At 43.1% G+C, this 25,742-nt stretch overlaps 2 protein-coding genes across 2 annotated transcripts in view; one reads left to right on the top strand and one right to left on the bottom strand.

The window, feature by feature from the left end:
• The window catches only part of LOC141124113 (uncharacterized), a 63,612-nt gene extending 62,885 nt beyond the window's left edge, over positions 1–727 (bottom strand). Inside the window, exon 1 of the mRNA XM_073612194.1 lies at positions 702–727. Within this exon, the coding sequence (XP_073468295.1) occupies positions 702–727 (26 nt within the window). The remainder of the gene's footprint in view (positions 1–701) is intronic.
• M1AP (meiosis 1 associated protein) overlaps positions 1–25,742 on the top strand; it is a gene marked incomplete at its 3' end in the record, with an annotated part of 64,539 nt that overhangs the window by 17,406 nt on the left and 21,391 nt on the right. Inside the window, 1 exon segment of the mRNA XM_073612219.1 lies at positions 24,084–24,300. Within this exon segment, the coding sequence (XP_073468320.1) occupies positions 24,091–24,300 (210 nt within the window).

Genomic DNA, 25,742 nt, shown 5'->3' with positions numbered 1-25,742 from the left:
GTGTCCCCAATACTCACATTTATGTCACTTCCTGTCCTCTACATCATCATCAATCATCATCCGTGTCCCCAATACTCACATTTATGTCACTTCCTGTCCTCTACATCACCAATCATCATCCGTGTCCCCAATACTCACATTTATGTCACTTCCTGTCCTCTACATCATCACCAATCATCATCTGTGTCCCCAATACTCACATTTATGTCACTTCCTGTCCTCTACATCACCAATCATCATCCGTGTCCCCAATACTCACATTTATGTCACTTCCTGTCCTCTACATCATCACCACCAATCATCATCTGTGTCCCCAATACTCACATTTATGTCACTTCCTGTCCTCTACATCATCATCAATCATCATCCGTGTCCCCAATACTCACATTTATGTCACTTCCTGTCCTCTACATCACCAATCATCATCCGTGTCCCCAATACTCACATTTATGTCACTTCCTGTCCTCTACATCACCAATCATCATCCGTGTCCCCAATACTCACATTTATGTCACTTCCTGTCCTCTACATCATCACCAATCATCATCTGTGTCCCCAATACTCACATTTATGTCACTTCCTGTCCTCTACATCACCAATCATCATCCGTGTCCCCAATACTCACATTTATGTCACTTCCTGTCCTCTACATCATCACCACCAATCATCATCCGTGTCCCCAATACTCACATTTATGTTACTTCCTGTCTACATCATCACCAATCATCATCCGTGTCCCCAATACTCACATTTATGTCACTTCCTGTCCTCTACATCATCACCAATCATCATCTGTGTCCCCAATACTCACATTTATATCACTTCCTGTCCTCTACATCATCACCACCAATCATCATCCGTGTCCCCAATACTCACATTTATGTCACTTCCTGTCCTCTACATCATCACCAATCATCATCTGTGTCCCCAATACTCACATTTATGTCACTTCCTGTCCTCTACATCATCACCAATCATCATCCGTGTCCCCAATACTCACATTTATGTCACTTCCTGTCCTCTACATCATCACCAATCATCATCCGTGTCCCCAATACTCACATTTATGTCACTTCCTGTCCTCTACATCACCACCAATCATCATCTGTGTCCCCAATACTCACATTTATGTCACTTCCTGTCCTCTACATCATCACCAATCATCATCCGTGTCCCCAATACTCACATTTATATCACTTCCTGTCCTCTACATCATCACCACCAATCATCATCCGTGTCCCCAATACTCACATTTATGTCACTTCCTGTCCTCTACATCATCACCAATCATCATCTGTGTCCCCAATACTCACATTTATGTCACTTCCTGTCCTCTACATCATCACCAATCATCATCTGTGTCCCCAATACTCACATTTATGTCACTTCCTGTCCTCTACATCACCACCAATCATCATCTGTGTCCCCAATACTCACATTTATGTCACTTCCTGTCCTCTACATCACCAATCATCATCCGTGTCCCCAATACTCACATTTATGTCACTTCCTGTCCTCTACATCATCACCACCAATCATCATCTGTGTCCCCAATACTCACATTTATGTCACTTCCTGTCCTCTACATCACCAATCATCATCCGTGTCCCCAATAGTCACATTTATGTCACTTCCTGTCCTCTACATCATCACCAATCATCATCTGTGTCCCCAATACTCACATTTATGTCACTTCCTGTCCTCTACATCACCATCAATCATCATCCGTGTCCCCAATACTCATATTTATGTCACTTCCTGTCCTCTACATCACCAATCATCATCTGTGTCCCCAATACTCACATTTATGTCACTTCCTGTCCTCTACATCACCACCAATCATCATCTGTGTCCCCAATACTCACATTTATGTCACTTCCTGTCCTCTACATCATCACCAATCATCATCCGTGTCCCCAATACTCACATTTATGTCACTTCCTGTCCTCTACATCATCACCACCAATCATCATCAGTGTCCCCAATACTCACATTTATGTCACTTCCTGTCCTCTACATTATCACCACCAATCATCATCCGTGTCCCCAATACTCACATTTATGTCACTTCCTGTCCTCTACATCACCAATCATCATCCGTGTCCCCAATACTCACATTTATGTCACTTCCTGTCCTCTACATCATCACCAATCATCATCTGTGTCCCCAATACTCACATTTATGTCACTTCCTGTCCTCTACATCACCAATCATCATCCGTGTCCCAAATACTCACATTTATGTCACTTCCTGTCCTCTACATCACCACCAATCATCATCTGTGTCCCCAATACTCACATTTATGTCACTTCCTGTCCTCTACATCATCACCAATCATCATCTGTGTCCCCAATACTCACATTTATGTCACTTCCTGTCCTCTACATCATCACCAATCATCATCCGTGTCCCCAATACTCACATTTATGTCACTTCCTGTCCTCTACATCATCACCAATCATCATCCGTGTCCCCAATACTCACATTTATGTCACTTCCTGTCCTCTACATCACCACCAATCATCATCCGTGTCCCCAATACTCACATTTATGTCACTTCCTGTCCTCTACATCATCACCACCAATCATCATCTGTGTCCCCAATACTCACATTTATGTCACTTCCTGTCCTCTACATCATCACCAATCATCATCTGTGTCCCCAATTACTCACATTTATGTCACTTCCTGTCCTCTACATCACCACCAATCATCATCTGTGTCCCCAATACTCACATTTATGTCACTTCCTGTCCTCTACATCATCACCAATCATCATCCGTGTCCCCAATACTCACATTTATGTCACTTCCTGTCCTCTACATCATCACCACCAATCATCATCCGTGTCCCCAATACTCACATTTATGTCACTTCCTGTCCTCTACATCATCATCAATCATCATCTGTGTCCCCAATACTCACATTTATGTCACTTCCTGTCCTCTACATCACCAATCATCATCTGTGTCCCCAATACTCACATTTATGTCATTTCCTGTCCTCTACATCACCAATCATCATCCGTGTCCCCAATACTCACATTTATGTCACTTCCTGTCCTCTACATCACCACCAATCATCATCCGTGTCCCCAATACTCACATTTATGTCACTTCCTGTCCTCTACATCATCACCAATCATCATCTGTGTCCCCAATACTCACATTTATGTCACTTCCTGTCCTCTACATCATCACCACCAATCATCATCCGTGTCCCCAATACTCACATTTATGTCACTTCCTGTCCTCTACATCATCACCAATCATCATCCGTGTCCCCAATACTCACATTTATGTCACTTCCTGTCCTCTACATCATCACCAATCATCATCTGTGTCCCCAATACTCACATTTATGTCACTTCCTGTCCTCTACATCACCACCAATCATCATCTGTGTCCCCAATACTCACATTTATGTCACTTCCTGTCTACATCATCACCAATCATCATCCGTGTCCCCAATACTCACATTTATGTCATTTCCTGTCTACATCATCACCAATCATCATCCGTGTCCCCAATACTCACATTTATGTCATTTCCTGTCCTCTACATCATCACCAATCATCATCTGTGTCCCCAATACTCACATTTATGTCACTTCCTGTCCTCTACATCACCACCAATCATCATCTGTGTCCCCAATACTCACATTTATGTCACTTCCTGTCCTCTACATCACCAATCATCATCCGTGTCCCCAATACTCACATTTATGTCATTTCCTGTCCTCTACATCATCACCAATCATCATCTGTGTCCCCAATACTCACATTTATGTCACTTCCTGTCCTCTACATCATCACCAATCATCATCTGTGTCCCCAATACTCACATTTATGTCACTTCCTGTCCTCTACATCATCACCAATCATCATCTGTGTCCCCAATACTCACATTTATGTCACTTCCTGTCCTCTACATCACCAATCATCATCCGTGTCCCCAATACTCACATTTATGTCACTTCCTGTCCTCTACATCATCACCAATCATCATCTGTGTCCCCAATACTCACATTTATGTCACTTCCTGTCCTCTACATCATCACCAATCATCATCTGTGTCCCCAATACTCACATTTATGTCACTTCCTGTCCTCTACATCATCACCAATCATCATCCGTGTCCCCAATACTCACATTTATGTCACTTCCTGTCCTCTACATCATCACCAATCATCATCCGTGTCCCCAATACTCACATTTATGTCACTTCCTGTCCTCTACATCACCAATCATCATCCGTGTCCCCAATACTCACATTTATGTCACTTCCTGTCCTCTACATCATCACCAATCATCATCTGTGTCCCCAATACTCACATTTATGTCACTTCCTGTCCTCTACATCACCAATCATCATCTGTGTCCCCAATACTCACATTTATGTCACTTCCTGTCCTCTACATCATCACCAATCATCATCTGTGTCCCCAATACTCACATTTATGTCACTTCCTGTCCTCTACATCACCAATCATCATCTGTGTCCCCAATACTCACATTTATGTCACTTCCTGTCCTCTACATCACCACCAATCATCATCCGTGTCCCCAATACTCACATTTATGTCACTTCCTGTCCTCTACATCACCACCAATCATCATCCGTGTCCCCAATACTCACATTTATGTCACTTCCTGTCCTCTACATCATCACCAATCATCATCTGTGTCCCCAATACTCACATTTATGTCACTTCCTGTCCTCTACATCACCACCAATCATCATCCGTGTCCCCAATACTCACATTTATGTCACTTCCTGTCCTCTACATCACCACCAATCATCATCCGTGTCCCCAATACTCACATTTATGTCACTTCCTGTCCTCTACATCACCAATCATCATCTGTGTCCCCAATACTCACATTTATGTCACTTCCTGTCCTCTACATCACCACCAATCATCATCCGTGTCCCCAATACTCACATTTATGTCACTTCCTGTCCTCTACATCACCAATCATCATCTGTGTCCCCAATACTCACATTTATGTCACTTCCTGTCTACATCATCACCAATCATCATCCGTGTCCCCAATATTCACATTTATGTCACTTCCTGTCCTCTACATCATCACCAATCATCATCCGTGTCCCCAATACTCACATTTATGTCACTTCCTGTCCTCTACATCACCACCAATCATCATCCGTGTCCCCAATACTCACATTTATGTCACTTCCTGTCCTCTACATCACCAATCATCATCTGTGTCCCCAATACTCACATTTATGTCACTTCCTGTCCTCTACATCATCACCACCAATCATCATCTGTGTCCCCAATACTCACATTTATGTCACTTCCTGTCCTCTACATCACCACCAATCATCATCCGTGTCCCCAATACTCACATTTATGTCACTTCCTGTCCTCTACATCACCAATCATCATCTGTGTCCCCAATACTCACATTTATGTCACTTCCTGTCCTCTACATCACCAATCATCATCCGTGTCCCCAATACTCACATTTATGTCACTTCCTGTCCTCTACATCACCACCAATCATCATCCGTGTCCCCAATACTCACATTTATGTCACTTCCTGTCCTCTACATCACCACCAATCATCATCCGTGTCCCCAATACTCACATTTATGTCACTTCCTGTCCTCTACATCACCACCAATCATCATCCGTGTCCCCAATACTCACATTTATGTCACTTCCTGTCCTCTACATCACCACAAATCATCATCTGTGTCCCCAATACTCACATTTATGTCACTTCCTGTCCTCTACATCACCACCAATCATCATCCGTGTCCCCAATACTCACATTTATGTCACTTCCTGTCCTCTACATCACCAATCATCATCTGTGTCCCCAATACTCACATTTATGTCACTTCCTGTCTACATCATCACCAATCATCATCCGTGTCCCCAATACTCACATTTATGTCACTTCCTGTCCTCTACATCATCACCAATCATCATCCGTGTCCCCAATACTCACATTTATGTCACTTCCTGTCCTCTACATCACCACCAATCATCATCCGTGTCCCCAATACTCACATTTATGTCACTTCCTGTCCTCTACATCACCACCAATCATCATCCGTGTCCCCAATACTCACATTTATGTCACTTCCTGTCCTCTACATCATCACCAATCATCATCCGTGTCCCCAATACTCACATTTATGTCACTTCCTGTCCTCTACATCATCACCACCAATCATCATCCGTGTCCCCAATACTCACATTTATGTCACTTCCTGTCCTTTACATCATCACCACCAATCATCATCCGTGTCCCCAATACTCACATTTATGTCACTTCCTGTCCTCTACATCATCACCAATCATCATCTGTGTCCCCAATACTCACATTTATGTCACTTCCTGTCCTCTACATCATCACCAATCATCATCCGTGTCCCCAATACTCACATTTATGTCACTTCCTGTCCTCTACATCACCACCAATCATCATCCATGTCCCCAATACTCACATTTATGTCACTTCCTGTCCTCTACATTACCACCAATCATCATCAGTGTCCCCAATACTCACATTTATGTCACTTCCTGTCCTCTACATCATCACCAATCATCATCTGTGTCCCCAATACTCACATTTATGTCACTTCCTGTCCTCTACATCATCACCAATCATCATCTGTGTCCCCAATACTCACATTTATGTCACTTCCTGTCCTCTACATCATCACCAATCATCATCTGTGTCCCCAATACTCACATTTATGTCACTTCCTGTCCTCTACATCATCACCAATCATCATCTGTGTCCCCAATACTCACATTTATGTCACTTCCTGTCCTCTACATCATCACCAATCATCATCCGTGTCCCCAATACTCACATTTATGTCACTTCCTGTCCTCTACATCACCAATCATCATCTGTGTCCCCAATACTCACATTTATGTCACTTCCTGTCCTCTACATTATCACCAATCATCATCTGTGTCCCCAATACTCACATTTATGTCACTTCCTGTCCTCTACATTATCACCAATCATCATCTGTGTCCCCAATACTCACATTTATGTCACTTCCTGTCCTCTACATCATCACCAATCATCATCCGTGTCCCCAATACTCACATTTATGTCACTTCCTGTCCTCTACATTATCACCAATCATCATCTGTGTCCCCAATACTCACATTTATATCACTTCCTGTCCTCTACATCATTATCAATCATCATCCGTGTCCCCAATACTCACATTTATATCACTTCCTGTCCTCTACATCATCACCAATCATCATCTGTGTCCCCAATACTCACATTTATGTCACTTCCTGTCCTCTACATCATCACCACCAATCATCATCCGTGTCCCCAATACTCACATTTATGTCACTTCCTGTCCTCTACATCACCACCAATCATCATCCGTGTCCCCAATACTCACATTTATGTCACTTCCTGTCCTCTACATCACCAATCATCATCTGTGTCCCCAATACTCACATTTATGTCACTTCCTGTCCTCTACATCACCAATCATCATCCGTGTCCCCAATACTCACATTTATGTCACTTCCTGTCCTCTACATCACCAATCATCATCTGTGTCCCCAATACTCACATTTATGTCACTTCCTGTCCTCTACATCACCAATCATCATCTGTGTCCCCAATACTCACATTTATGTCACTTCCTGTCCTCTACATCACCAATCATCATCCGTGTCCCCAATACTCACATTTATGTCACTTCCTGTCCTCTACATCATCACCAATCATCATCTGTGTCCCCAATACTCACATTTATGTCACTTCCTGTCCTCTACATCACCAATCATCATCTGTGTCCCCAATACTCACATTTATGTCACTTCCTGTCCTCTACATCACCAATCATCATCCGTGTCCCCAATACTCACATTTATGTCACTTCCTGTCCTCTACATCACCAATCATCATCCGTGTCCCCAATACTCACATTTATGTCACTTCCTGTCCTCTACATCACCAATCATCATCCGTGTCCCCAATACTCACATTTATGTCACTTCCTGTCCTCTACATCACCAATCATCATCCGTGTCCCCAATACTCACATTTATGTCACTTCCTGTCCTCTACATCACCAATCATCATCCGTGTCCCCAATACTCACATTTATGTCACTTCCTGTCCTCTACATCACCAATCATCATCTGTGTCCCCAATACTCACATTTATGTCACTTCCTGTCCTCTACATCATCACCAATCATCATCTGTGTCCCCAATACTCACATTTATGTCACTTCCTGTCCTCTACATCACCAATCATCATCTGTGTCCCCAATACTCACATTTATGTCACTTCCTGTCCTCTACATCATCACCAATCATCATCTGTGTCCCCAATACTCACATTTATGTCACTTCTTGTCTACATCATCACCAATCATTATCCGTGTCCCCAATACTCACATTTATGTCACTTCCTGTCCTCTACATCATCACCAATCATCATCCGTGTCCCCAATACTCACATTTATATCACTTCCTGTCCTCTACATTATCACCAATCATCATCCGTGTCCCCAATACTCACATTTATGTCACTTCCTGTCCTCTACATCATCACCACCAATCATCATCTGTGTCCCCAATACTCACATTTATGTCACTTCCTGTCCTCTACATCATCACCAATCATCATCCGTGTCCCCAATACTCACATTTATGTCACTTCCTGTCCTCTACATCACCAATCATCATCTGTGTCCCCAATACTCACATTTATGTCACTTCCTGTCCTCTACATCACCAATCATCATCTGTGTCCCCAATACTCACATTTATGTCACTTCCTGTCCTCTACATCACCAATCATCATCTGTGTCCCCAATACTCACATTTATGTCACTTCCTGTCTACATCATCACCAATCATCATCCGTGTCCCCAATACTCACATTTATGTCACTTCCTGTCCTCTACATCATCACCAATCATCATCCGTGTCCCCAATACTCACATTTATGTCACTTCCTGTCCTCTACATCACCAATCATCATCTGTGTCCCCAATACTCACATTTATGTCACTTCCTGTCTACATCATCACCAATCATCATCCGTGTCCCCAATACTCACATTTATGTCACTTCCTATCCTCTACATCATCACCAATCATCATCCGTGTCCCCAATACTCACATTTATGTCACTTCCTGTCCTCTACATCATCACCAATCATCATCTGTGTCCCCAATACTCACATTTATGTCACTTCCTGTCCTCTACATCATCACCAATCATCATCCGTGTCCCCAATACTCACATTTATGTCACTTCCTGTCCTCTACATCATCACCAATCATCATCTGTGTCCCCAATACTCACATTTATGTCACTTCCTGTCCTCTACATCATCACCAATCATCATCCGTGTCCCCAATACTCACATTTATGTCACTTCCTGTCCTCTACATCATCACCAATCATCATCTGTGTCCCCAATACTCACATTTATGTCACTTCCTGTCCTCTACATCACTAATCATCATCTGTGTCCCCAATACTCACATTTATGTCACTTCCTGTCCTCTACATCATCACCAATCATCATCCGTGTCCCCAATACTCACATTTATTTCACTTCCTGTCCTCTACATCACCACCAATCATCATCCGTGTCCCCAGTACTCACATTTATGTCACTTCCTGTCCTCTACATCACCACCAATCATCATCCGTGTCCCCAATACTCACATTTATGTCACTTCCTGTCCTCTACATCACCACCAATCATCATCCGTGTCCCCAATACTCACATTTATGTCACTTCCTGTCCTCTACATCACCACCAATCATCATCCGTGTCCCCAATACTCACATTTATGTCACTTCCTGTCCTCTACATCACCACCAATCATCATCCGTGTCCCCAATACTCACATTTATGTCACTTCCTGTCCTCTACATCATCACCAATCATCATCCGTGTCCCCAATACTCACATTTATGTCACTTCCTGTCCTCTACATCACCACCAATCATCATCTGTGTCCCCAATACTCACATTTATGTCACTTCCTGTCCTCTACATCACCACCAATCATCATCCGTGTCCCCAATACTCACATTTATGTCACTTCCTGTCCTCTACATCATCACCAATCATCATCCGTGTCCCAAATACTCACATTTATGTCACTTCCTGTCCTCTACATCATCACCAATCATCATCCGTGTCCCCAATACTCACATTTATGTCACTTCCTGTCCTCTACATCATCACAACTCATCATCCGTGTCCCCAATACTCACATTTATGTCACTTCCTGTCCTCTACATCATCACCAATCATCATCCGTGTCCCCAATACTCACATTTATGTCACTTCCTGTCCTCTACATCACCAATCATCATCCGTGTCCCCAATACTCACATTTATGTCACTTCCTGTCCTCTACATCACCAATCATCATCTGTGTCCCCAATACTCACATTTATGTCACTTCCTGTCCTCTACATCACCAATCATCATCCGTGTCCCCAATACTCACATTTATGTCACTTCCTGTCCTCTACATCATCACCACCAATCATCATCTGTGTCCCCAATACTCACATTTATGTCACTTCCTGTCCTCTACATCACCAATCATCATCTGTGTCCCCAATACTCACATTTATGTCACTTCCTGTCCTCTACATCACCAATCATCATCTGTGTCCCCAATACTCACATTTATGTCACTTCCTGTCCTCTACATCATCACCACCAATCATCATCTGTGTCCCCAATACTCACATTTATATCACTTCCTGTCCTCTACATCATCACCACCAATCATCATCTGTGTCCCCAATACTCACATTTATATCACTTCCTGTCCTCTACATCACCAATCATCATCATCAGTGTCCCCAATACTCACATTTATGTCACTTCCTGTCCTCTACATCACCACCAATCATCATCTGTGTCCCCAATACTCACATTTATGTCACTTCCTGTCCTCTACATCACCACCAATCATCATCCGTGTCCCCAATACTCACATTTATGTCACTTCCTGTCCTCTACATCATCACCAATCATCATCCGTGTCCCCAATACTCACATTTATGTCACTTCCTGTCCTCTACATCATCACCAATCATCATCTGTGTCCCCAATACTCACATTTATGTCACTTCCTGTCCTCTACATCATCATCAATCATCATCTGTGTCCCCAATACTCACATTTATGTCACTTCCTGTCCTCTACATCATCACCAATCATCATCTGTGTCCCCAATACTCACATTTATGTCACTTCCTGTCCTCTACATCATCACCAATCATCATCTGTGTCCCCAATACTCACATTTATGTCACTTCCTGTCCTCTACATCATCACCAATCATCATCCGTGTCCCCAATACTCACATTTATGTCACTTCCTGTCTTCTACATCACCACCAATCATCATCTGTGTCCCCAATACTCACATTTATGTCACTTCCTGTCCTCTACATCATCACCAATCATCATCCGTGTCCCCAATACTCACATTTATGTCACTTCCTGTCCTCTACATCATCACCAATCATCATCTGTGTCCCCAATACTCACATTTATGTCACTTCCTGTCCTCTACATCACCACCAATCATCATCTGTGTCCCCAATACTCACATTTATGTCACTTCCTGTCCTCTACATCATCACCAATCATCATCCGTGTCCCCAATACTCACATTTATGTCACTTCCTGTCCTCTACATCACCAATCATCATCTGTGTCCCCAATACTCACATTTATGTCACTTCCTGTCCTCTACATCACCACCAATCATCATCTGTGTCCCCAATACTCACATTTATGTCACTTCCTGTCCTCTACATCATCACCAATCATCATCTGTGTCCCCAATACTCACATTTATGTCACTTCCTGTCCTCTACATCATCACCACCAATCATCATCCGTGTCCCCAATACTCACATTTATGTCACTTCCTGTCCTCTACATCATCACCAATCATCATCCGTGTCCCCAATACTCACATTTATGTCACTTCCTGTCCTCTACATCACCAATCATCATCTGTGTCCCCAATACTCACATTTATGTCACTTCCTGTCCTCTACATCACCACCAATCATCATCTGTGTCCCCAATACTCACATTTATGTCACTTCCTGTCCTCTACATCACCAATCATCATCTGTGTCCCCAATACTCACATTTATGTCACTTCCTGTCCTCTACATCATCACCACCAATCATCATCCGTGTCCCCAATACTCACATTTATGTCACTTCCTGTCCTCTACATCATCACCAATCATCATCTGTGTCCCCAATACTCACATTTATGTCACTTCCTGTCCTCTACATCATCACCACCAATCATCATCCGTGTCCCCAATACTCACATTTATGTCACTTCCTGTCCTCTACATCACCAATCATCATCTGTGTCCCCAATACTCACATTTATGTCACTTCCTGTCCTCTACATCATCACCACCAATCATCATCCGTGTCCCCAATACTCACATTTATGTCACTTCCTGTCCTCTACATCACCACCAATCATCATCTGTGTCCCCAATACTCACATTTATGTCACTTCCTGTCCTCTACATCATCACCAATCATCATCTGTGTCCCCAATACTCACATTTATGTCACTTCCTGTCCTCTACATCATCACCAATCATCATCCGTGTCCCCAATACTCACATTTATGTCACTTCCTGTCCTCTACATTATCACCAATCATCATCTGTGTCCCCAATACTCACATTTATGTCACTTCCTGTCCTCTACATCATCACCAATCATCATCTGTGTCCCCAATACTCACATTTATGTCACTTCCTGTCCTCTACATCATCACCAATCATCATCTGTGTCCCCAATACTCACATTTATGTCACTTCCTGTCCTCTACATCATCACCACCAATCATCATCCGTGTCCCAAATACTCACATTTATGTCACTTCCTGTCCTCTACATCACCACCAATCATCATCAGTGTCCCCAATACTCACATTTCTGTCACTTCCTGTCCTCTACATCACCACCAATCATCATCTGTGTCCCCAATACTCACATTTATGTCACTTCCTGTCCTCTACATCATTATCAATCATCATCCGTGTCCCCAATACTCACATTTATGTCACTTCCTGTCCTCTACATCACCAATCATCATCCGTGTCCCCAATACTCACATTTATGTCACTTCCTGTCCTCTACATCTCCAATCATCATCATCAGTGTCCCCAATACTCACATTTATGTCACTTCCTGTCCTCTACATCATCACCAATCATCATCTGTGTCCCCAATACTCACATTTATGTCACTTCCTGTCCTCTACATCACCAATCATCATCTGTGTCCCCAATACTCACATTTATGTCACTTCCTGTCCTCTACATCACCAATCATCATCTGTGTCCCCAATACTCACATTTATGTCACTTCCTGTCCTCTACATCATCACCAATCATCATCCGTGTCCCCAATACTCACATTTATGTCACTTCCTGTCCTCTACATCATCACCAATCATCATCCGTGTCCCCAATACTCACATTTATGTCACTTCCTGTCCTCTACATCATCACTAATCATCATCCGTGTCCCCAATACTCACATTTATGTCACTTCCTGTCCTCTACATCATCACCAATCATCATCCGTGTCCCCAATACTCACATTTATGTCACTTCCTGTCCTCTACATCACCACCAATCATCATCTGTGTCCCCAATACTCACATTTATGTCACTTCCTGTCCTCTACATCACCACCAATCATCATCCGTGTCCCCAATACTCACATTTATGTCACTTCCTGTCCTCTACATCACCAATCATCATCCGTGTCCCCAATACTCACATTTATGTCACTTCCTGTCCTCTACATCACCAATCATCATCCGTGTCCCCAATACTCACATTTATGTCACTTCCTGTCCTCTACATCATCACCAATCATCATCCGTGTCCCCAATACTCACATTTATGTCACTTCCTGTCCTCTACATCATCACCACCAATCATCATCTGTGTCCCCAATACTCACATTTATGTCACTTCCTGTCCTCTACATCATCACCAATCATCATCTGTGTCCCCAATACTCACATTTATGTCACTTCCTGTCCTCTACATTATCACCAATCATCATCTGTGTCCCCAATACTCACATTTATGTCACTTCCTGTCCTCTACATCATCACCAATCATCATCTGTGTCCCCAATACTCACATTTATGTCACTTCCTGTCCTCTACATCATCACCAATCATCATCCGTGTCCCCAATACTCACATTTATGTCACTTCCTGTCCTCTACATCATCACCAATCATCATCTGTGTCCCCAATACTCACATTTATGTCACTTCCTGTCCTCTACATCATCACCACTCATCATCTGTGTCCCCAATACTCACATTTATGTCACTTCCTGTCCTCTACATTACCACCAATCATCATCTGTGTCCCCAATACTCACATTTATGTCACTTCCTGTCCTCTACATTATCACCAATCATCATCTGTGTCCCCAATACTCACATTTATGTCACTTCCTGTCCTCTACATTATCACCAATCATCATCTGTGTCCCCAATACTCACATTTATGTCACTTCCTGTCCTCTACATCATCACCAATCATCATCTGTGTCCCCAATACTCACATTTATGTCACTTCCTGTCCTCTACATCATCACCAATCATCATCTGTGTCCCCAATACTCACATTTATGTCACTTCCTGTCCTCTACATCATCACCAATCATCATCTGTGTCCCCAATACTCACATTTATGTCACTTCCTGTCCTCTACATCACCAATCATCATCTGTGTCCCCAATACTCACATTTATGTCACTTCCTGTCCTCTACATCACCAATCATCATCTGTGTCCCCAATACTCACATTTATGTCACTTCCTGTCCTCTACATCACCAATCATCATCCGTGTCCCCAATACTCACATTTATGTCACTTCCTGTCCTCTACATCATCACCAATCATCATCTGTGTCCCCAATACTCACATTTATGTCACTTCCTGTCCTCTACATCATCACCAATCATCATCTGTGTCCCCAATACTCACATTTATGTTACTTCCTGTCCTCTACATCATCACCAATCATCATCTGTGTCCCCAATACTCACATTTATGTCACTTCCTGTCCTCTACATCACCACCACCAATCATCATCTGTGTCCCCAATACTCACATTTATGTCACTTCCTGTCCTCTACATCACCACCACCAATCATCATCTGTGTCCCCAATACTCACATTTATGTCACTTCCTGTCCTCTACATCACCACCACCAATCATCATCTGTGTCCCCAATACTCACATTTATGTCACTTCCTGTCCTCTACATCACCACCACCAATCATCATCCGTGTCCCCAATACTCACATTTATGTCACTTCCTGTCCTTTACATCATCACCACCAATCATCATCTGTGTCCCCAATACTCACATTTATGTCACTTCCTGTCCTCTACATCACCAATCATCATCTGTGTCCCCAATACTCACATTTATGTCACTTCCTGTCCTTTACATCATCACCACCAATCATCATCTGTGTCCCCAATACTCACATTTATGTCACTTCCTGTCCTCTACATCATCACCACCAATCATCATCTGTGTCCCCAATACTCACATTTATGTCACTTCCTGTCCTCTACATCATCACCAATCATCATCTGTGTCCCCAATACTCACATTTATGTCACTTCCTGTCCTCTACATCACCACCAATCATCATCTGTGTCCCCAATACTCACATTTATGTCACTTCCTGTCCTCTACATCACCAATCATCATCTGTGTCCCCAATACTCACATTTATGTCACTTCCTGTCCTCTACATCATTATCAATCATCATCCGTGTCCCCAATACTCACATTTATGTCACTTCCTGTCCTCTACATCATCACCAATCATCATCTGTGTCCCCAATACTCACATTTATGTCACTTCCTGTCCTCTACATCATCACCAATCATCATCTGTGTCCCCAATACTCACATTTATGTCACTTCCTGTCCTCTACATCATCACCACCAATCATCATCTGTGTCCCCAATACTCACATTTATGTCACTTCCTGTCCTCTACATCATCACCAATCATCATCTGTGTCCCCAATACTCACATTTATGTCACTTCCTGTCCTCTACATCACCAATCATCATCTGTGTCCCCAATACTCACATTTATGTCACTTCCTGTCCTCTACATCACCACCAATCATCATCTGTGTCCCCAATACTCACATTTATATCACTTCCTGTCCTCTACATCATCACCAATCATCATCTGTGTCCCCAATACTCACATTTATGTCACTTCCTGTCCTCTACATCATCACCAATCATCATCTGTGTCCCCAATACTCACATTTATGTCACTTCCTGTCCTCTACATCATTATCAATCATCATCCGTGTCCCCAATACTCATATTTATGTCACTTCCTGTCCTCTACATCATCACCACCAATCATCATCTGTGTCCCCAATACTCACATTTATGTCACTTCCTGTCCTCTACATCATCACCACCAATCATCATCCGTGTCCCCAATACTCACATTTATGTCACTTCCTGTCCTCTACATCATCACCACCAATCATCATCTGTGTCCCCAATACTCACATTTATGTCACTTCCTGTCCTCTACATCATCATCAATCATCATCCGTGTCCCCAATACTCACATTTATGTCACTTCCTGTCCTCTACATCATCACCAATCATCATCTGTGTCCCCAATACTCACATTTATGTCACTTCCTGTCCTCTACATCATCACCAATCATCATCCGTGTCCCCAATACTCACATTTATGTCACTTCCTGTCCTCTACATCATCACCACCAATCATCATCCGTGTCCCCAATACTCACATTTATGTCACTTCCTGTCCTCTACATCATCACCACCAATCATCATCCGTGTCCCCAATACTCACATTTATGTCACTTCCTGTCCTCTACATCATCACCACCAATCATCATCTGTGTCCCCAATACTCACATTTATGTCACTTCCTGTCCTCTACATCATCATCAATCATCATCCGTGTCCCCAATACTCACATTTATGTCACTTCCTGTCCTCTACATCATCACCAATCATCATCCGTGTCCCCAATACTCACATTTATGTCACTTCCTGTCCTCTACATCATCACCACCAATCATCATCCGTGTCCCCAATACTCACATTTATGTCACTTCCTGTCCTCTACATCATCATCAATCATCATCTGTGTCCCCAATACTCACATTTATGTCACTTCCTGTCCTCTACATCATCACCAATCATCATCCGTGTCCCCAATACTCACATTTATGTCACTTCCTGTCCTCTACATTATCACCAATCATCATCTGTGTCCCCAATACTCACATTTATGTCACTTCCTGTCCTCTACATCATCACCAATCATCATCTGTGTCCCCAATACTCACATTTATGTCACTTCCTGTCCTCTACATCATCACCAATCATCATCTGTGTCCCCAATACTCACATTTATGTCACTTCCTGTCCTCTACATCACCACCAATCATCATCTGTGTCCCCAATACTCACATTTATGTCACTTCCTGTCCTCTACATCATCATCAATCATCATCTGTGTCCCCAATACTCACATTTATGTCACTTCCTGTCCTCTACATCATCACCAATCATCATCTGTGTCCCCAATACTCACATTTATGTCACTTCCTGTCCTCTACATCATCACCAATCATCATCTGTGTCCCCAATACTCACATTTATGTCACTTCCTGTCCTCTACATCATCATCAATCATCATCTGTGTCCCCAATACTCACATTTATGTCACTTCCTGTCCTCTACATCATCATCAATCATCATCTGTGTCCCCAATACTCACATTTATGTCACTTCCTGTCCTCTACATCATCACCACCAATCATCATCCGTGTCCCCAATACTCACATTTATGTCACTTCCTGTCCTCTACATCACCACCAATCATCATCTGTGTCCCCAATACTCACATTTATGTCACTTCCTGTCCTCTACATCACCAATCATCATCTGTGTCCCCAATACTCACATTTATGTCACTTCCTGTCCTCTACATCATCACCACCAATCATCATCCGTGTCCCCAATACTCACATTTATGTCACTTCCTGTCCTCTACATCACCAATCATCATCCGTGTCCCCAATACTCACATTTATGTCACTTCCTGTCCTCTACATCATCACCACCAATCATCATCCGTGTCCCCAATACTCACATTTATGTCACTTCCTGTCCTCTAAATCACCAATCATCATCTGTGTCCCCAATACTCACATTTATGTCACTTCCTGTCCTCTACATCATCACCACCAATCATCATCCGTGTCCCCAATACTCACATTTATGTCACTTCCTGTCCTCTACATCACCACCAATCATCATCTGTGTCCCCAATACTCACATTTATGTCACTTCCTGTCCTCTACATCACCACCAATCATCATCTGTGTCCCCAATACTCACATTTATGTCACTTCCTGTCCTCTACATCACCAATCATCATCCGTGTCCCCAATACTCACATTTATGTCACTTCCTGTCCTCTACATCACCACCAATCATCATCTGTGTCCCCAATACTCACATTTATGTCACTTCCTGTCCTCTACATCATCACCAATCATCATCTGTGTCCCCAATACTCACATTTATGTCACTTCCTGTCCTCTACATCACCACCAATCATCATCTGTGTCCCCAATACTCACATTTATGTCACTTCCTGTCCTTCTACATCATCAATCATCATCATCTGTGTCCCCAATGCTCACATTTATGTCACTTCCTGTCCTCTACATCATCACCAATCATCATCTGTGTCCCCAATACTCACATTTATGTCACTTCCTGTCCTCTACATCATCACCAATCATCATCCGTGTCCCCAATACTCACATTTATGTCACTTCCTGTCCTCTACATCATCACCAATCATCATCTGTGTCCCCAATACTCACATTTATGTCACTTCCTGTCCTCTACATCATCACCAATCATCATCTGTGTCCCCAATACTCACATTTATGTCACTTCCTGTCCTCTACATCATCACCAATCATCATCTGTGTCCCCAATACTCACATTTATGTCACTTCCTGTCCTCTACATCATCACCAATCATCATCTGTGTCCCCAATACTCACATTTATGTCACTTCCTGTCCTCTACATCATCACCAATCATCATCTGTGTCCCCAATACTCACATTTATGTCACTTCCTGTCCTCTACATCATCACTAATCATCATCCGTGTCCCCAATACTCACATTTATGTCACTTCCTGTCCTCTACATCACCACCAATCATCATCCGTGTCCCAAATACTCACATTTATGTCACTTCCTGTCCTCTACATCATCACCAATCATCATCCGTGTCCCAAATACTCACATTTATGTCACTTCCTGTCCTCTACATCACCACCAATCATCATCTGTGTCCCCAATACTCACATTTATGTCACTTCCTGTCCTCTACATCATTATCAATCATCATCCGTGTCCCCAATACTCACATTTATGTCACTTCCTGTCCTCTACATCATTATCAATCATCATCCGTGTCCCCAATACTCACATTTATGTCACTTCCTGTCCTCTACATCATTATCAATCATCATCTGTGTCCTCAATACTCACATTTATGTCACTTCCTGTCCTCTACACCACCAATCATCATCCGTGTCCCCAATACTCACATTTATGTCACTTCCTGTCCTCTACATCATCACCAATCATCATTCGTGTCCCCAATACTCACATTTATGTCACTTCCTGTCCTCTACATCATCACCAATCATCATCTGTGTCCCCAATACTCACATTTATGTCACTTCCTGTCCTCTACATCACCAATCATCATCCGTGTCCCCAATACTCACATTTATGTCACTTCCTGTCCTCTACATCATCACCACCAATCATCATCTGTGTCCCCAATACTCACATTTATATCACTTCCTGTCCTCTACATCACCAATCATCATCATCAGTGTCCCCAATACTCACATTTATGTCACTTCCTGTCCTCTACATCATCACCAATCATCATCTGTGTCCCCAATACTCACATTTATGTCACTTCCTGTCCTCTACATCATCATCAATCATCATCTGTGTCCCCAATACTCACATTTATGTCACTTCCTGTCCTCTACATCACCAATCATCATCTGTGTCCCCAATACTCACATTTATGTCACTTCCTGTCCTCTACATCACCAATCATCATCTGTGTCCCCAATACTCACATTTATGTCACTTCCTGTCCTCTACATCATCACTAATCATCATCCGTGTCCCCAATACTCACATTTATGTCACTTCCTGTCCTCTACATCATCACCAATCATCATCCGTGTCCCCAATACTCACATTTATGTCACTTCCTGTCCTCTACATCACCACCAATCATCATCTGTGTCCCCAATACTCACATTTATGTCACTTCCTGTCCTCTACATCACCAATCATCATCTGTGTCCCCAATACTCACATTTATGTCACTTCCTGTCCTCTACATCACCACCAATCATCATCCGTGTCCCCAATACTCACATTTATGTCACTTCCTGTCCTCTACATCACCACCAATCATCATCCGTGTCCCCAATACTCACATTTATGTCACTTCCTGTCCTCTACATCACCACCAATCATCATCCGTGTCCCCAATACTCACATTTATGTCACTTCCTGTCCTCTACATCATCACCAATCATCATCCGTGTCCCCAATACTCACATTTATGTCACTTCCTGTCCTCTACATCACCACCAATCATCATCCGTGTCCCCAATACTCACATTTATGTCACTTCCTGTCCTCTACATCACCAATCATCATCCGTGTCCCCAATACTCACATTTATGTCACTTCCTGTCCTCTACATCACCAATCATCATCCGTGTCCCCAATACTCACATTTATGTCACTTCCTGTCCTCTACATCATCACCAATCATCATCCGTGTCCCCAATACTCACATTTATGTCACTTCCTGTCCTCTACATCATCACCACCAATCATCATCTGTGTCCCCAATACTCACATTTATGTCACTTCCTGTCCTCTACATCATCACCAATCATCATCTGTGTCCCCAATACTCACATTTATGTCACTTCCTGTCCTCTACATCATCACCAATCATCATCTGTGTCCCCAATACTCACATTTATGTCACTTCCTGTCCTCTACATCATCACCAATCATCATCTGTGTCCCCAATACTCACATTTATGTCACTTCCTGTCCTCTACATCATCACCACTCATCATCTGTGTCCCCAATACTCACATTTATGTCACTTCCTGTCCTCTACATTACCACCAATCATCATCTGTGTCCCCAATACTCACATTTATGTCACTTCCTGTCCTCTACATTATCACCAATCATCATCTGTGTCCCCAATACTCACATTTATGTCACTTCCTGTCCTCTACATTATCACCAATCATCATCTGTGTCCCCAATACTCACATTTATGTCACTTCCTGTCCTCTACATCATCACCAATCATCATCTGTGTCCCCAATACTCACATTTATGTCACTTCCTGTCCTCTACATCATCACCAATCATCATCTGTGTCCCCAATACTCACATTTATGTCACTTCCTGTCCTCTACATCATCACCAATCATCATCTGTGTCCCCAATACTCACATTTATGTCACTTCCTGTCCTCTACATCATCACCACCAATCATCATCTGTGTCCCCAATACTCACATTTATGTCACTTCCTGTCCTCTACATCATCACCAATCATCATCTGTGTCCCCAATACTCACATTTATGTCACTTCCTGTCCTCTACATCATCACCAATCATCATCCGTGTCCCCAATACTCACATTTATGTCACTTCCTGTCCTCTACATCATCACCAATCATCATCTGTGTCCCCAATACTCACATTTATGTCACTTCCTGTCCTCTACATCATCACCAATCATCATCTGTGTCCCCAATACTCACATTTATGTCACTTCCTGTCCTCTACATCATCACCAATCATCATCTGTGTCCCCAATACTCACATTTATGTCACTTCCTGTCCTCTACATCATCACCAATCATCATCCGTGTCCCAAATACTCACATTTATGTCACTTCCTGTCCTCTACATCACCAATCATCATCTGTGTCCCCAATACTCACATTTATGTCACTTCCTGTCCTCTACATCATCACCAATCATCATCCGTGTCCCCAATACTCACATTTATGTCACTTCCTGTCCTCTACATCACCAATCATCATCTGTGTCCCCAATACTCACATTTATGTCACTTCCTGTCCTCTACATCATTATCAATCATCATCCGTGTCCCCAATACTCACATTTATGTCACTTCCTGTCCTCTACATCATCACCACCAATCATCATCTGTGTCCCCAATACTCACATTTATGTCACTTCCTGTCCTCTACATCATCACCAATCATCATCTGTGTCCCCAATACTCACATTTATGTCACTTCCTGTCCTCTACATCATCACCAATCATCATCTGTGTCCCCAATACTCACATTTATGTCACTTCCTGTCCTCTACATCATCACCAATCATCATCTGTGTCCCCAATACTCACATTTATGTCACTTCCTGTCCTCTACATCATCACCAATCATCATCTGTGTCCCCAATACTCACATTTATGTCACTTCCTGTCCTCTACATCATCACCAATCATCATCTGTGTCCCCAATACTCACATTTATGTCACTTCCTGTCCTCTACATCATCACCAATCATCATCTGTGTCCCCAATACTCACATTTATGTCACTTCCTGTCCTCTACATCACCAATCATCATCCGTGTCCCCAATACTCACATTTATGTCACTTCCTGTCCTCTACATGACCAATCATCATCCGTGTCCCCAATACTCACATTTATGTCATTTCCTGTCCTCTACATCATCACCACCAATCATCATCCGTGTCCCCAATACTCACATTTATGTCACTTCCTGTCCTCTACATCATCACCAATCATCATCTGTGTCCCCAATACTCACATTTATGTCACTTCCTGTCCTCTACATCACCAATCATCATCTGTGTCCCCAATACTCACATTTATGTCACTTCCTGTCCTCTACATCACCAATCATCATCCGTGTCCCCAATACTCACATTTATGTCACTTCCTGTCCTCTACATCATCACCAATCATCATCTGTGTCCCCAATACTCACATTTATGTCACTTCCTGTCCTCTACATCACCACCAATCATCATCTGTGTCCCCAATACTCACATTTATGTCACTTCCTGTCCTCTACATCACCACCATCAATCATCATCTGTGTCCCCAATACTCACATTTATGTCACTTCCTGTCCTCTACATCACCACCAATCATCATCTGTGTCCCCAATACTCACATTTATGTCACTTCCTGTCCTCTACATCATCACCAATCATCATCCGTGTCCCCAATACTCACATTTATGTCACTTCCTGTCCTCTACATCATCACCAATCATCATCTGTGTCCCCAATACTCACATTTATGTCACTTCCTGTCCTCTACATCATCACCAATCATCATCTGTGTCCCCAATACTCACATTTATGTCACTTCCTGTCCTCTACATCATCACCAATCATCATCTGTGTCCCCAATACTCACATTTATGTCACTTCCTGTCCTCTACATCACCACCAATCATCATCTGTGTCCCCAATACTCACATTTATGTCACTTCCTGTCCTCTACATCATCACCAATCATCATCCGTGTCCCCAATACTCACATTTATGTCACTTCCTGTCCTCTACATCATCACCAATCATCATCTGTGTCCCCAATACTCACATTTATGTCACTTCCTGTCCTCTACATCATCACCAATCATTAACTGCGGATACAATGTTATATCTCATCCAGTCACAATACAGATCTCCCATAATAATCATCCAATCAGATCTCTTCATTATATATATATATATATTATACAGTCAGTATTGGGGATTGATGTCTCATATTTCTCCTCTCTCAGGGTGAAGATGAATATAGGACAGCCCAGTGGGCGGCGCTCTGTGTCTCCTCGGATCCTCCTATTGGATATAAACCCCCCTGGTTGGGCGATGGTGAGGGCGGAGCTATGTGAGGCGTTAATGAACAGTCTGAGTCTGGCGGCAGCTACGTCACCGAGAGGAGATCTACTGGGCGTGTACACCGCCCGAGAGACCGCCCACCGCCTCCTCCCCCTACTGGTAATACTAAGAACTGCTCCCCCTACTGATAATACTGAGAACTGCTCCCCCTACTGATAATACTGAGAACTGCACCCCCTACTGATAATACTGAGAACTGCACCCCCTACTGGTAATACTGAGAACTGCTCCCCCTACTGATAATACTGAGAACTGCTCCCCCTACTGATAATACTGAGAACTGCTCCCCCTACTGATAATACTGAGAACTGCTCCCCCTACTGATAATACTGAGAACTGCACCCCTACTGATAATACTGAGAACTGCTCCCCCTACTGATAATACTGAGAACTGCTCCCCCTACTGATAATACTGAGAACTGCACCCCCTACTGGTAATACTGAGAACTGCTCCCCCTACTGATAATACTGAGAACTGCTCCCCCTACTGATAATACTGAGAACTGCATCCCCTACTGATAATACTGAGAACTGCTCCCCCTACTGATAATACTGAGAACTGCACCCCCTACTGGTAATACTGAGAACTGCTCCCCCTACTGATAATACCGAGAACTGCTCCCCCTACTGATAATACTGAGAACTGCTCCCCCTACTGATAATACTGAGAACTGCACCCCCTACTGGTAATACTGAGAACTGCTCCCCCTACTGATAATACTGAGAACTGCTCCCCCTACTGATAATACTGAGAACTGCACCCCCTACTGATAATACTGAGAACTGCTCCCCCTACTGATAATACTGAGAACTGCTCCCCCTACTGATAATACTGAGAACTGCTCCCCCTATTGATAATACTGAGAACTGCACCCCCTACTGATAATACTGAGAACTGCTCCCCCTACTGATAATACTGAGAACTGCTCCCCCTACTGATAATACTGAGAACTGCTCCCCCTACTGATAATACTGAGAACTGCTCCCCCTACTGATAATACTGAGAACTGCACCCCCTACTGATAATACTGAGAACTGCTCCCCCTACTGATAATACTGAGAACTGCTCCCCCTACTGATAATACCGAGAACTGCTCCCCCTACTGATAATACCGAGAACTGCTCCCCCTACTGGTAATACCGAGAACTGCACCCCCTACTGATAATACTGAGAACTGCTCCCCCTACTGATAATACCGAGAACTGCTCCCCCTACTGATAATACTGAGAACTGCACCCCTACTGATAATACTGAGAACTGCTCCCCCTACTGATAATACCGAGAACTGCTCCCCCTACTGATAATACTGAGAACTGCTCCCCCTACTGATAATACCGAGAACTGCTCCCCCTACTGATAATACTGAGAACTCCTCCCCCTACTGGTAATACTGAGAACTGCACCCCCTACTGATAATACTGAGAACTGCACCCCCTACTGATAATACTGAGAACTGCTCCCCCTACTGATAATACTGAGAACTGCTCCCCCTACTGATAATACTGAGAACTGCACCCCCTACTGATAATACTGAGAACTG

This window comes from Aquarana catesbeiana, linkage group LG01 (assembly GCF_042186555.1).
Source record: "Aquarana catesbeiana isolate 2022-GZ linkage group LG01, ASM4218655v1, whole genome shotgun sequence".
Lineage (NCBI taxonomy): Eukaryota > Metazoa > Chordata > Amphibia > Anura > Ranidae > Aquarana > Aquarana catesbeiana.
This window is presented reverse-complemented; position numbering and strand designations above follow the sequence as displayed.